At 44.1% G+C, this 16,141-nt stretch overlaps 1 protein-coding gene across 1 annotated transcript in view; it reads left to right on the top strand.

The window, feature by feature from the left end:
• The first annotated feature begins 968 nt into the window (after positions 1–968).
• Positions 969–16,141, top strand: part of LOC129710775 (eosinophil peroxidase-like) — a 36,405-nt gene continuing 21,232 nt past the window's right edge. Inside the window, exons 1-4 of the mRNA XM_055658013.1 lie at positions 969–1,046; positions 10,663–10,736; positions 12,587–12,680; positions 15,371–15,546. Of these exons, the coding sequence (XP_055513988.1) occupies positions 10,664–10,736; positions 12,587–12,680; positions 15,371–15,546 (343 nt within the window). The 5' untranslated portion in view covers positions 969–1,046; position 10,663. The remainder of the gene's footprint in view (positions 1,047–10,662; positions 10,737–12,586; positions 12,681–15,370; positions 15,547–16,141) is intronic.

Below are 16,141 nucleotides of genomic sequence, written 5' to 3'. Positions count from 1 at the left end.
GAGTTGTGAATTTGTGGAATTCTTTGCCTCAGAAGGCAGTAGAGGTCAATTTACTGGATGAATTTAAAAGAGTTAGATAGAGCTTTCTGGGCTAGCGGAATCAAGGGATAGGGGAAGAAGGCAGGCACAGGTTACAGATTGTGGATGATAAGTTATGATCACAGTGAATGGCGGAGCAGGCTGGAAGGGCCAAATGGCCTCCTCCTGTACCTATTTTCTACGTTCCTATGAGAACGGAGGGATTTTCATTCAGCCTCAGAATCTTTGAGAAACTAGCTGAGGTTTTTGGAAAAATGGCAAGGACTTCCTCGACCTAGATGCCAATTGCTTTTCACAATTTCCACAATGACTCATAAGGCGTAGGTCTCCAAATGCTACTTGCCTTCACATGTTTCGATTATTGGGTCAGAGAGTAGAGGAACCGCATCTCCAGAATAGTTACTGTCCCCAACCAGTTAGCTCCAGGCCTGTTCTGTGTCTTTCATTCTCAGAAGAACTCCAACAACTTTCCTGCAGAAATAAAATTGAGTTCAACCCGCCAGTCAAAACATTGTGGAAAATGGAGTTTAGGCTAAAGCCGAGAGAAAGGCAACTCACTACTGCTTCCAGCAACCTCAATAGAAATTACAATTTTGGTGGCAGTTGACAGCCAAACAGCTGCAACTAGAGGCACAGCTAAGATAACAATAAGATAACCAGTAAAGCCATACCCTGGGACGCAACAATCCCAATAATGTTAAAATGGTTACCTTTTTAGCCCTGAGGTGACAGGAGATAAGTTGTGAAACTGGAATTATCAATGAACATAATGCATACTTCTGGCACTCTATATTTATTATGATTATTTACAAAGCAACGGACCTTCCTTGAATATAAATATCCTCATTCCACAACATCAATGACGTCACTTCTCATTAACTTTATAGATTCTATATTTATTAGAATCCAGTCAAACAGGAAAACGGTCAACATTTTATGCAAATATTTTACCATTTTTAAGGCAGATTTTCTAAAGCATTGGATCATTGGGAGTTGAAGATCCTGAGGTGAGTGTCAGTTGCCTTTGGTCTGCTTGTGGAGGATATTCCTCATTCATTCTTATGAATATTTGGAGAAGCAATCAAAAAATATCGCATAATTTCTGCTCAATCCCAGTGCCAGGCCATTTGTGTTTAGTATTTTTTTTCTCTGCTTTATTGGTATCATCATGAAATTATTTTTTATTTTTCTAGTTGGCTGCTGGAATTGTGTTTCTTTTCTGCAGCCCATTTTGAACGTCTGAACATGCCTATAATATATTGCTATGATCTTTCTTGAGTCTATAGGAGTGATTTTTGTGTTTTAATTTAGATACAAGGAACTGCAGACAGTAATTTACAAAATAAATACACAAAGTGCTGGAGTAACTCAGTGGGTCAGGCAGCATCTCTGGATAAACTCAGTCTTAACAAAGGGTCCCGACCCGAAACATCACCTGTCCATGTTCACCAGAGATGTTGCCTGACACACTGAGTTCCTCTAGCACTTTTTGTCTTTTTTTGTGTTTTAATTCTTTTTGTTACCTACTTCATTCTATTTGGACCATCTTGTTCAGCCTGAGATTATATATATATAGAGGCTTTGAGGCAGAGAATACGAAGTTACTTGAGTGTGTGGCTTGATTAGAGAACCAGCATGAATTTCTTCAAGACAATGCACAATATTGTTATAAGGTGTGAGAAGTGATATGATGAGTTTATGTTTCTCCTGGCTGCGATTTGAGATTTCAGTCTCAAAACGAAGGGTTTGATGATTGATGAAAGAGATTAAAAGATTTTGTTTTACCCAGGAAGTAGTGATTATTAGGTATTTTCTACTCAGAGGGCTGTGGAAGTTCATTTGCGGATTACACCCAAGATAAAGATTGATAGGTTTGTTAAATATTAAGAGAGGGATGGGATGTGAGGTTAGTGCAGGGTAATGGAACGGAGGTATAAGTGCAGCATTAAATGGTGCAGGAATAATGAAGGGATGATTACCTTATTCCAGCATCAAACTAACTTGATAGAGGTTTTGATTAATGAACTGAGAGAATGAATGAGAGAAATATGTTAATATTTATTTAATGTGACTTCCTAAAGGCAGATAAGAACCCACTTGATAAGAACCCACTTGTTAGAAAGGTTGAACCCACTTGGACATGGAATAAAAGGGAATGCAGCAACCAAGACAGGAAATTTGCTAAATAAGAAAAAAAGCATGGTTGTATTACCGACCATAGGACACTGTAAAATGAAGAATAAATATGTCAGACCAAGTTCATGCAGACTTGTTCTGCTAAAAAAAAATCACAGTCTATGTTTTTTCTTCATCATGTAAGGGACCATAAGCACCAGATGCAGTACATCCTCTCCGACTGTTGTTATGGCTGTCTCCCTGGTTAGTAGCGTAACTCGTCCTCCTCTTTTGCCTCCCTCTCAATCACATCTGAGAATGAGATTGATTGGTGGAAATGGAAGAGTCAACCAGGGAATCACAGGAGTGTTGTCTGTTTTAAATTGCGCTAGTGCATTGGTGCATGTTAAAATCTGGGGAACATGGATGATCTCTGTCCTTATTCGGCTCATAAAGACAGGGGATGAGAGCACAGAGCGGAAAATAGGTGCAACGTGAATGAGAAACGCAACTACTATGGTAGAGAGGTGACCTCTGTTAAGGAAAAAGGAAGACATTTGAGAGGGTTGGTGTGGGAAGTGTCACATCAGAACAGATACAGTGGAGGTGGAGAAGCCGAAAGAATGGAATTGGCTCATTACAGGAAGGATGGTGGAAGACTTTGTTACAAAATCAGATGTGGGGAATCAGTGGATTTATAATGGATATTAGTCATTAAGCTATCACCTGAGATGGAATTAGAGATATTCATGAAAGAAGGAGTTAGATATGGACCTGGTAAAATTGAGAGCAGGCTGGAAACTGGAAGCCAAATTAATGAAATGTTCAGATGTTCTCAAGAAATATTGAGAAAGGGAACAATCATTGGAACTGAGCCAATGAAGTTACCATGCAAATCACCACAAAGTGCTGGAATAACTCAGCAGGTCAAGCAGCACCTCAAGAGAACATGGATAGGTGACATTTCAGGTCAGGAAGAAGGGTCCAAACCCAAAACATCACCTATTCATGTTCGCCAGAGATGCAGCTTGATCCACTCAGTTACTCCAGCACTCTGTGTCCTTTTGTGTAAACCAGCATCTGCAGTTCCTCGTTTCTACATGTTTCCATGCCAGCAGGGCAACGGCGAGAACAAAAATGATTTCTAATAGACAAAAGCACAGGAAATAGAAGGAACCGATGGAGCAAATTGTTTTTGAAGCAATGGGACAAATTCTTCAGGGCCTTGAGAGATTTGACTGGCTGCCCCTTATTTCTTCGAGTGTTGACACTGGGCTATGGGCCTGTCCCACTTAGGCGACTTTTTAGGCGACTGCAGGAGACTCTGCGTTCGCCACATAGTCGGCACATGTTCACGGGTGGTTGCCGGGGAGTCGCCTTCATGATCGTGACAAGTTCCTACATTCTGGGAACTAGTCGCGGCCTCATTATGGTCGCCGTGAATTTTTCAACATGTTGAAAAATTAGCGGCGACCACAATTAAACCGCCATGGAGAGTGGCGAGAATTATCGTGCCATAGGTGGGTCACCAGGAGGTCCGAGTGGGTTGCCAGAAGGTCGAAGGTACTCATAGGTTGTAGCCGGTGCTGGCTCATTGGGGAAAAAATCGTAAGTAGTAGTTTTCAGAACCAAGGATAATCGACCGATAATGTTTATGTCCGCCGGGCTTCACAGCCGTGTATCTCTAGCTTCTTAAAAGTTGACTCCACTCCTTCTCCCCCCCCTCCCACTTCTTCCCCCTTTCTCCCCTTCTCCCCCTTCTACCCCTACCCCCCCCCCCCTCTTTTAAAGGACTTATGTGACCCTTCCTGTACACTGTGCTTTCACCGTCTTAATTACAACACATACCTTCCTGTTCATCGCGATGTGTGTCTGTATCACATTAGCTTTGCACCGTGTGAATTTCACTCAGACAGCGTTTCCCCCCCCGCTTGCCCTGTCCCCCGCCTGCATAATGGGCTGGTGAAGGAAGCAATGTGTGTGTGTGTTCCACTGACAGTCGCCGTTCCTGTCGCCAGCTTTTCAGGCGACTGCCAGCAACTTGCCGGTCGACGGCAGTCGCCTGAAAATTCGCCTAAGTGTGCCACTGGGTGCAACACTCCTGGCTATTCAGTGTGACTTGGCCAAGCACAGTGCAGGTCAGTACAGTACCAGTACAGCCAGGGCTCTACTTGCAAAGGTGGCTCTTTGATATCAGAGTGTTCCTGCCCCCCAGCACAATGTATAAAGCCTATCACTGCTAATGGATGTCTGACTGTTTTGAAACAGCTTGTTTCTCTCATTCCTTTCCATGGGATTGGTTATTTGTTTCCACTTCAACTGACGATATAGCGAGCTTGCAACTTTGGTAACTTTGTGTAACTTGGCTCAGTTCCACCATTGGAATGGAAGCTATGCCTGGGGATGGAGCAACCTGCGTGATACCTGCAGATAACCTGGGTGTATCTAGGCGAAATAGTTTTAAACATTCACACAGTAAGAACGAAAAATACAGAAATATGCAGAAGTTCAAGATAAATATGTCATTGTGAAATACCGATAACCACCAGAATTTTTATTTAATTTTAAGCTTTTTAAATACATTCCTTTGTTGAAGGAGGGAGCCAATTATGTTGAAAGCTGACACGGTGCAGAGCAGGGAAGAGCAGAGAATCACTAACAACTATGTTTGGATTTCTATATTTAATTCTGCTGTCCCATCACAAGAAGCTGACAACCTTCCTCCATTGTGACAGCACTGATAGGCTCACCATTACATCTCATAGCCAATTCTGAGCAATAGGCAGTATTAGAATATGTTTGCTGGTTCATACCATTTATCAGTTCAGTTCTCTGGCCATATCGTCAATTATTCATTACCGTCAGCTCCTTGTCGACCTCCATTACTAAAAATATGTTTAAGACGTGGTCATTAGATAAAATAGTAAGATTAAACGAGTACTTACCAGTACGAAGTTTGATCTGTATTTTATGAGGAGTTACGATGAGGGATTACGTGAAGAACCCACCCAGCGCGCAGGCGCGGCATACTTCCAAGCAGCGGTGTGGAATCACAGATAGACACTAGTTGAAGTAAAGATAGTGAAGACCAACGAGACATTAGTCCGAATTTGATCTATATAATGAGGGTGGGAGCGGAGGGCACGTAATCCCTCATCGTAACTCCTCATAAAATACAGATCAAACTTCGTACTGGTAAGTACTCGTTTAATCTTACTATTTTACTTCGGAGTCACGTGAGTGACTACGTGAAGACTTCAAAGGTCTGTGATTTCAAACCGTGTAACAGTTATATCACTCACTGCCGAAAGGTCATCGAGGGAGGAAGTGGTAGCTAGAGACCAACAAGTTTGTTTAGTTATAAAAGAAATATTTATTAACTATAACAAAAACAAAATAGCTCCCATGGGCTTTAAATCATAACTTTGCGGTTTGTAAAACAGTATCCGCAAAGACGTCCTGTTCCATCAGCGGTTTGTTGTAAAATCGTTGGAATGTCGATTCCCTTGACCATCCCGCTGCCCTGAGGATGTGGTCGAGGGGAACCTGCATCCTATCCGCCGCTGAGGTGGACGCTGCCCTGGTTGAATGGGATTTAAAAACATTAGTGTTAATCACTGCCATGCTGAGGACCTGTTTCAACCATCTGGATAATGTTTGGCTGGTTACCCGTCCAAAAGGCTTCCTGTGGCTAACCCATAAGGCTTTCTCTCTCCCTCTTAGCGTTTGGGTAGTGTCTAGATAATGTTGAAGGTGGGTCACCACACACAGCCTAGGTTCTGGAGGGTAAGCCCGGAAGATCATCGGGGAGTTTGATGTACCTGGTCTACTTTGTTTTACCAACCCCGGCATAGTGAAAGTAATGGTATCTGGGGTGGTCACCATGTAGTTTAGATTAAGCTGATGGAGAGACTGGACCCTTTGAGCTGAGACAAGCGCCATGAGCATGAGGGTTTTGTAAGTGGCCTGTTCCAGGCTCAGGGATCCCACCGGAGGCCAACCTCGAAGGTGTGTGAGAACTACACTCACATCCCACATGTGAGTGTATCTAGGTGTAGGGGGTTTGGTATTAAAGATCCCCTTAAGGAGTCTGATGACTAGAGGGTGGGATCCCACACTATGCTGTTCTATCGGCATTAGATATGCGGACAGTGCGCTCCGAGCCGTGTTGATGGCACTGTAGCTCATCTTGAGATCATGGTGCAGGTGGGCCAGGAACTCCAGCACATCCGAGATCGAAGTCGTCGTGTAGTGTAGGATGTCCCTGCGTCCAGACAGTACTGTTCCCATTTCCTGATGAAGGTCAGGTACTGTTTCTTGGTGGAAACTCGCAGGGATGCCGACATGGTGGTGATTGTTCTGTCTGATAACCCCAATCCCCGGTAAGGCCTGTTCAAAATCTGGAAACCAGGAGTTTCAATTTTTGGTGGCATGGATGGCTAATGCCAGTTACCGGGTGAGTCAATAATTGGGGGTGGTGTTGAAGGACCATTGGTGTCTCTACCACCATGTCGTGGAACATTGGGAACCATGGTTGGGTAGGCCAGTCGGGCACGACCAGAATGCCAGAGGCTGAGTCTGCCTGAATTTTCTGGAGTACCCGACTGATGAGGCAGAAGGGAGGGAAAGCATAGAAAAAGAAATTTCCCCAGTCCAGCGTGAAGGCATCTACCGCTGCTGCCTCTGGGTCTGGTTCCCAAGCCACATACATGGGTAGTTGGTGATTTAACCTAGACGCAAACAAATCTATATCTGGCGTACCATATTGCTTGATAATTTTTAGCAAATGATTTTGGGTCCAACATCCATTCGATGTTGTCGTTGAATTTTCGTGACCTGGTGTCCGCCACTAAATTTAGCTTGCCTGGTAAATAGGCAGCTGATAGCCAAATATGTCTCTCGACACACCATTGCCAGATTATAGCAGTTAATTTGTCGCATGATACTGATTTAATGCCACCCATGTGCTGGATATAAGATACTGCCGTAGTGTTGTCGATCATAATTCTAACATGCACGTGTCGCATACCAGATGCATATGCTTTTAGCCCATAAAAGGCGGCGAGCATTTCCAAAAAGTTAATGCCCAGTGAGTGTAGTAGCGATGCCTCTGAATTAGTCCATCTGCCACCTGTGCTGTCTTTGGAGTTAGTAGCTCCCCAGCCTAAAGCACTGGCATCCGTTGCAATGGTTATGTTAGGATTGGTTACGGTGATAGGACTGTGACTGTGCCAAATATTGTCAACCCACCACTGAAGTTCTAATTTGGCTTCAGCGGGTAAATCCATTTTGCGATCATAATGCCCCCTATGAAGGCGTAATGCATGAGTCCTTGCTCTTTGGAGATTTTGATAATGCAAGGGCCCATGTTGGGCAGCCGGAAATGCTGCTACTATAGAGCCAATAACTCTGGCTACATGCCGTATTCTAGGTTGCGGTGTGGCAATTAAATGGCTACAAGCTTCAATGAGTGAAACTGTTTTGTTTCTGGGCAGAGTGACAGTCATGTGAATCGTGTCAATAGTGAAGCCTAAGTAATCCATGTTAGTAGTAGGCTCCAATATTGATTTATCTGGGTGGAGGATAAAACCCAAAGTTTCAAGGAGTTGTTTAGTGGCTAACACTCCTGCGACAGCTTGATCCCGTGTTCTTCCTAATATGAGAACATCGTCCAGATAGGCCACTACTAAATGTTTTAATTCTCTCAATTTCTTCATGGCCACTTTAAGAATTTTCGTAAATAGTCTGGGAGCTGTCGTTAAACCATTGGGCAAAGCTCGGTACTGCCATAGCTGGCCCCTCCAGATAAATTTCAGATATTTAAAGTAATCTTTATGAATGGGTACCAAATAGTAAGCATCTTTGATATCTATGCTTGCCATGTAGTATCCCTTGGAGATCAGTTGTCTGGCAGTGACAAATGTCTCCATTTTGAAATGTTGATACTCAACAGACTGATTAAGTGATGTCAGGTCAATAATAATGCGACATCCACCATCTTTTTTAGTTTTGAGAAAAATATTTGATACAAATTCTTGCGGCTCGTGTGTGGTCATTTCTATGATGCCTTTAGCCACGAGCCGATCAAGTTCAGCTTGTCCTTCTACCTTCTCAACTGCCGAGGGAAGGAACACCCTTTGGGGCATGTGCTGAACTGGCGGTTCTACGCCTGGTTTGAATTCAATCTTGTATCCACTAATACTGTTGAGTATAAACTGATTGTTAGTAAGGGAGCACCAAAACATGCTTGAAGAACCTCAAACGTCCCCCTGTTAATACTACACCTTTTGTCTGTGTATGTTGACAGGAACCAGACCCACCTACCTCCATGTTCACTTGTGGGGTCGTTTCCGGTGGGTCTGGCACAAGGTTGTCCGTGTTGGTGCTGCGGTGGGGCGGCGCATCTTCCCACGGCTCCGCCCTGGGCCCCGCTCTAAAAAAGAGCACTGGGGGTAGTGGGAGGCGGTCACCAGGCTTTCACCAGCTCGGTATCTGCTGGTGGCTGCCGGGGCGTGCGGCCAGCTGGGTGTCTTCGCCCTGCCCGGTCCTGGCCCTGCCCTCATGAGGCCTACCGGGTTTGCCGCCTCTTCCAACTCCTTGAGCCTTTTGGCCAGATCCGCACCAAATAGCAGCGCCTGTCGTTCGGGCGCTGGAGCTTTACAGAGGCCCGCATACGTTGGGTTGAGGGCAGGCCTGATGTTGTCCCGCCGTAGGTTGTTTAGCTCGTACGTGGTGCCGCACATCAGTGCGAGGGCATCTTGCTGGGGTATGGTCAGGTCTTCCTCCCCAACTGACCGAGCAAAGGCGGTGACGGCTGCTGAGTGTAGCTTCAGGACTCGCTGCATTTTGACCTCCTGAGCCCTTATGTGCTGCCCCAGCTGGTTCCAGATCTGCCCATTTACCGTCTTGACCCTCAGCGCCTCGCAATTTTCGGGCGCGATGTAGTTGTCAAGGGCCTGCTGGACAGCCTTGTCCTGCAGCGGGTTGTTGGACAGCCTGTTTATAGTTGCCGCCATTCTGGGTGGCAACACCATCCCAGTTGTTGGTGGTGCCGCATATCGGCCCACTACACCCAGTAGCTCTTCTTCCGGCACGCCCGGCATGCTGACGATATCCTCCGCCTGCCCTTGGGATAGGCCAGCCCAGTCCTGGCCTCCCTTACTGCCCTCGAATATAGAGGGTACAGAAGGGTGTGGAGAGGAGGAGGCCAAAGCCCGTCCTCCTGGGAGATGCCGCATCTCCTCATTAATCATACGTTCGAGGAGCTGCCTCATGCAGCTCATCCGAACGTCTCCCCTTTTCGGTGGGGGAGAGTGTTCCCGTTCCTCCGAATCATCGGAGGACACCGGCCGGTCGGTTTTCTGGGTCGCCTTCCTCCCTGTGCGGGGCGTTGAGATTTGCCGCACTGGGGGCGGCTCGGTGTCGGGTGAGCGGGAGCGTTGAAAAAGCTCCTCCGCTGCGAGAGGCTGCCGTCCCGCTATGGACCCGTCCTCGGGTGGAGTAGGGCAGGCAGTCCTCCTGGCTGGTCGCTTGCGAGAGGCCATTATTCTCTCTAGCGCGACTCTGAAACAAAAAAGGCACTTACCTGAGGTCTCGTCTTTATGCTGCAGCTGGAGAGCCTGGCTCCAGCTGCTGCCGCTGTTGCACTGCTGACGTAATGCCGCGCCTGCGCGCTGGGTGGGTTCTTCACGTAGTCACTCACGTGACTCCGAAGTAAAATCAGTATGTTCAGTTTCTATTTCTGGAGATGCAAATCTAAAAATGAATGGTAGCACTCTATACATTGCATTAGTACATGTGTGGGCATGTGCCTGTCACCGTGGACATGAGTTTAAGTCACAGTGTTATTCTGTAGGTGTCTCCCTGAATGTGCACATGTGTAGATGTCCTTGTCTGTGATGGTTCCTGTTGAATTCTCCTAACTTTAATGTGCCTTTAATGTACCTTGTCAACAAAATAGAGAGAGTACAGAGGAGATTTACTAGAATGTTGCCTGGGTTTCAACAACTAAGTGACAGAGATAGGTTGAATAAGTTAGGTCTTTATTCTCTGGAGCGCAGAAGGTTAAGGGGGGATTTGATAGAGGTCTTTAAAATGATGAGAGGGATAGACAGAGTTGATGTGGACAAGCTTTTCCCTTTGAGAATAGGGAAGATTCAAACAAGAGGACATGACTTCAGAATTAAGGGACAGAAGTTTAGGGGTAATATGAGGGGGAACATCTTTACTCAGAGAGTGGTAGCGGAGTGGAATGAGCTTCCAGTGGAAGTGGTGGAGGCAGGTTCATTGGTATCATTTAAAAATAAATTGGATAGGCATATGGATGAGAAGGGAATGGAGGGTTATGGTATGAGTACAGGCAGGTGGGACTAAGGGAAAAAAAGTTGTTTGGCACGGACTTGTAGGGCCGAGATGGCCTGTTTCCGTGCTGTAATTGTTATATGGTTATATGGTTATATGGTTAACTTCTCAGTCTTCTGCCTAACATAGTGGATATGTTTCTTTCAGAATGGCAGCCGCATGGTTACTTGTGGTGGTCGTTGCTGGACTCTCCATGTTTCACGCAAATGAAGCCGAACCAGGTAAGAGACTCAGTCTCACTCTCGGGATTTGCCTTATATACTTTTACTGAGGAGCAGCCACAGAGCTCAACAATACAAAGCACTTTAATTAAACCAGTACAAAGGGAAGCATGGAGCTGGACTCTCGCTTTATCTTGGAGTTGACAACCCGCACCCTGTTATTTCTAACTTGTAGGTGTCAGAGGTTATGGGGAGAAGGCAGAAGAATGGGGTTAGTAGGTCAGCCATGATTGAATGGTGGAGTAGACATGATGGGCTGAATGGCCTATTTCTATTCCTATTCCTTATGACCTTATGACCTTAATTACTAGGACTGACATTATATCATATGATATCCACAAGTATTATAGAAAACAGAATAGTTGAATTTTACAGGATGATATACACAAAATGCTGGAGTAACTCAGTGGGACAGGCTGCACCATTGGAGAGAAGGAATGGGTGACGTTTCAGGTTGAGACCCTTTTTCAGTGATGTTGTCTGTCTCGCTGAGTTATTCCCACATTTTGTGTCTATTTCCAGCATCTGGAGTTCCTTCCAATACAGGATGATATAGTCAGGCAAACAGAAAGAAAGGACTTTGTGAATGACAATGAAAAACGACCTAATATCAAGCAGTAAGCAATATGCACAATTTTGCTTAATGTTGTACACAAAATAAAATTATTTGCAGCGAGTTGCTCTTCGAAGATTTAAAAAACTAATTCAATATGATTGAGTAGGAAAGAATTGCAGATACTGGTTTAAATAGAAGGTAGACACAAAATGTTGGAGTAACTCAGTGGGCCAGGCAGCATCTCTGGAGAGAAGGAATGGGTGATGTTTCAGGTCAATCCAGGTCACTGGAACATTGAAAAACCTTCACTACCTGCAGGACCACTGTGCTGCCCTAGGTGTGGGATTTTAGAGTTCACTCTGGAGGCTTGGAGCTTTTAGCAATCGGAATTCATTTCCATAGGAGAGCAGCACTCCCTTTACCAACAAAATGATTGATTGACTAAGCAGCTGGATATTTTCAGGCAGCACCTTGTAATCTGTCACATCAGAAAGACAGGTATTTGACATTCCATGTGGATAGGAAATGACAAGGCCACTATCTATTCCTTAAGCAAATCACAAAGTGCTGGAGGAACTCAGTCCCAGCATTGAGCTTTGAGCCATTCATTTGAAACTCCATGTTCTTGTTTTAACTATCTTCTGCATCTTGTACCTGTCACCCGACCTGAGATATATGTTTTGAGAAGTGGCACTTGACCCCGAGTGCCTTTGTCACATTTTATAACTTATAAAGAGAACATTAAACACCAGAAAAACACATGAGGAACTGCAGATGTCGAAATGTTGAACAAAACGTAAAATGCTGGAGTAACTTTGAGGCTCAGGCAGCATCTGTGGCGAGAGTGGATACACAATCTACAGGGTTGTGGCTCCTCTGGGGTGGATAATGGCACATTTCCCCACACCCTATTTCACCTTTACATATTTACTCAGCCGGCACTGAATGGTGGAGTGGACTCGATGGGTTGAATGGCCTAATTCTGCTCCAATGAGTTATGAACTTATGAACTCATGAAGAAGAGTCCCAACCTGATACGTTGCCTGGCCATTCCTTGACATATGATGCTTGACCTGCTGAGCTACTCCAGCATTTCGTGCTTGCTCAACATTATAAGTCAGTTAGTCCTCTTTACCACAAGAATACCATATACTCATCACGTTACTGAATTATTTGATCGATTGTACCTCTTGACCTGTACGATGTATTTCATCTGTGTCAAAGTAAAGTCAATTCCTAATTGAAGTTGCTTGACCTTCCTGAATTATTGACAATTGATGTGTTTCTATTCTAGATGTTCAAGAACACCTAGGGAGTCAGTTTGTACATGATGCTTTAAAGGAAGCCATTGAAACGGTGGACAGAGCTTATCGGGCAACCAGAGACTTGTAGGTTATTTGTCTCCATAATGTTGTCATACTGTACTGTTTATGAAGGGCTCAGCATTGAATGCCTGCAAGTGAATAAATATCACAATCCAATTGATGAAGACAGATTAGTTTTGCAATTGTTCAACTAAAAACCTACTAAGATGCACATTGATATGATACAGTACAATGTTGTTGGAAACTCCACTCTCAAAGAGCCTGAAGATTTGCATAGAGTTGACTCCTGAGATTGTGATTGTGCATGCTAAATAATCATTCAAAAACATTTTCTCCATTTAATTTAGTGATGGCTGAATTTCCACATGAAAATTAACTTTCTAGCTCTGTTCACAAGTCATTTGATTTATTTTGGTGTGCGTTGAAACCTATCACTGGGCACAGAACCAGACTCACAGCACAATAATCCATGCCAACCATTAAACACCATTTACTAATTCTCTCGTTGGATTTTAACGCTTATCTAGTCACGAGCAACAAATTATATTGATCAGTTAGGCTACCAATCTACACATTTCTACAATATGGGGGGAAACTGGAAAACCCAGAAGAAACCCAATTGGTCTTGGATACATATGGTGCCATAGTATCATGAAAATTAAAAGTTTCAGCTATGGGTGAAAGAAGATTCAGAATATTAAAAATTCATCTCCTTGTGGCGATTGAATAAACTCCCTCCTGCTCTCCTTCTTCACTTATTTCTTTTTTTCACTATATTCTTTATCTGTTCTTCATTCATGCTCACAAGTCTATCCTTCACTATCTACAACCTCTTTTTCCTTTTTCTCTTCTTACTTTTCTCTTTAAAAAATAAATTAAAAAAGGAAGTTGTACAGAGAATGTAATATGTTAACATAATTTTTGTACCATTGTATTGTATTTACTTCTAACAAATAAACTTAAAAAAAAATTAAAAAAAAAGAAACCCAATTGGTCACAGGTAGAGAATGTGCAACATTCACACGCACGACACCAAAGATCAGGATTGAACCTGGAATGTGAGGCAACAGCTCTATTAGCTACACCATTGGGCTACCTTGTATCTCTGATTAAAAGGGTAGAAACGTTGTTAGATTGGCTTTCAATTCAGTGTTAAATAGCTGTTCTAATAGTCTCCTCCGTTAAAATCCCCAAATAAAGTTTCAAAACCGTCTGCCATGAGAATCAGCCTATTGGCATCTGCCCTGTCAAAGCATTTAAGAAAATGGAATTATTCTTTTTTTCCCACATAGCAGAGTATATACAAATCATATTTAATCTCTCCTCTGCCTAATCCACCACTTAGCCCAGGAATAAATCCAATGTTACCTCATAAGGCTAGCAAACTAATCCAGAGAAGGTTCACCAGACTGATTCCTGGGATGTCAGGACTGTCTTATGAAGAAAGACTGGATAGACTTGGTTTATACTCTCTAGAATTTAGGAGATTGAGAGGGGATCTTATAGAAACTTACAAAATTCTTAAGGGGTTGGACGGGCTAGATGCAGGAAGATTGTTCCCGATGTTGGGGAAGTCCAGGACAAGGGGTCACAGCTTAAGGATAAGGGGGAAATCCTTTAAAACCGAGATGAGAAGAACTTTTTTCACACAGAGAGTGGTGATTCTCTGGAACTCTCTGCCACAGAGGGTAGTTGAGGCCAGTTCATTGGCTATATTTAAGAGGGAGTTAGATGTGGCCCTTGTGGCTAAGGGGATCAGGGGGTATGGAGAGAAGGCAGATACGGGATACTGAGTTGGATGATCAGCCATGATCATATTGAATGGCGGTGCAGGCTCGAAGGGCCGAATGGCCTACTCCTGCACCTCATTTCTATGTTTCTATGTTTCTATGTTACTAGTTCTTAACTCTTGTGTGATGATTCCTTTAAAAACAAACTATTTATCTTTCTAAATTCTTCCCGAAAATGCATTTTACATTTCTGTTACCTGCTCACAAGGCTGCTCAGAATCCACAAAATACCAAGGTTTAACAGACTTCCACCTTTTGTAATTGTTCTTGGCTATTTTTTCTTCAAAAAGTTAAAAAATGTTGCAATTCCTCAGCATGTACTTCAACTTTACATTTCTGCTCAGTCCAATGCAAGCTCTCTCCAACTACCGATAGCTTCCTTTCCCAAGTGCATGATATTGTAAAGAAAACTGTACATTGAGGAGTTCAATTGCCCTGTAAGTTAACCATTGGGGTGCATGTTCAATTATAGCACCGTACAGTGCAACTACGTGCTTGGGCGGCACGGTGGCACGGCGGTAGAGTTGCTGCCTTACAGCGCCAGAGACCCTGGTTCGATTCTGACTCTGGGTGCTGTCTGTAGGGAGTTTGTACATTCACCCCGTGACCCCCTCGGTTTTTCACGGATACTTTGGTTTCCTCCCATACTCCAAAGACGTACAGATTTCAGGTTAATTTGGCTTTGGTAAAATTATAAATTGTACCTAGTTTGTATGATAGTATATGGGGATCGCTGGTTGGCACAGACTCGGTGGGCCAAAGAGCCTGTTTCTGCGCAGTATCGCTAAACTAAACTAAACTAAACTAAACTGAACTAAACTAAACTCAACTCAACTAAACTAAACTAAACTAAACTAAACTCCACCTTTAGGAGCCTGCTCAATGGAAATGTTTAAGTCTTGTGCCGTAATTTATGTTTATGAACACAATACCTCTAAGTAATCTGACTTTATCTACCTACAGGCATAAGGAGCAGCTGCGCCAAAAATCACTAAGTTCAATTGGCCTACTACGCATGTTCAAACAGCCATTCGCCAGTGCCAGGGAAACCATAAAATCTGCGGAGTACATGAATGCTGCGCTGGGCCTGGTCGTAGAAAATGTCCATCGAATTCATAAACGCTCACTCAACGCATCAGGTTAGTTTAGAATCAGGTGAGGAATATCCAGTAGATTCACCATCTGCCATGGGCAGGCAGTGATTGTGATAACACTTAGACTTTCTTGTTAGTAACTGCTGAAGCTGGTTTACACCGTAGGTAGGCACAAAATGCTGGAGTAAGTCAGTGGGTAAAGCAGCATCTCTGGAGAAAAGAATGGGTGATGTTCCGGGTTGAGACCCTTCCTCTGTCTTAGATAAGTTGGCTCTGTGCAAGTTTTATTTTAGAGATACAGCACAGAAACAGGCCCTTCAACCCACCAAGTCCACGATGACTGTCGGTCAGCCATTGTCACTGGTTTACTGTAATGCCACTTTCTTTCCACTCCTTTCACTCTCGGGGCAATTTGCAGAGCCCAATTAACCTAGAAACCTACGTCTTTAGGATGTGGGAAGGAACCAGAGCATCTGGAGGAAACCCACGAGGTCACAGGGAGAACGTGCAAACTCCATGCAGGCAGAACCCAGGTCTCTGGCACGGTGATGCAGCAGCTCTACCAGTGGTCCCTATCAGAGATACAGCATGGAAAGAGGTCCTTCGGCTCACCGAGTCCATGCTGACCATTCTTCATCCA

The sequence above is a fragment of the Leucoraja erinacea genome, chromosome 28 (genome assembly GCF_028641065.1).
Source record: "Leucoraja erinacea ecotype New England chromosome 28, Leri_hhj_1, whole genome shotgun sequence".
NCBI lineage: Eukaryota > Metazoa > Chordata > Chondrichthyes > Rajiformes > Rajidae > Leucoraja > Leucoraja erinaceus.
The sequence above is the reverse complement of the archived record's forward strand: the minus strand, read 5'-3'. Positions and strand labels throughout refer to the sequence as shown.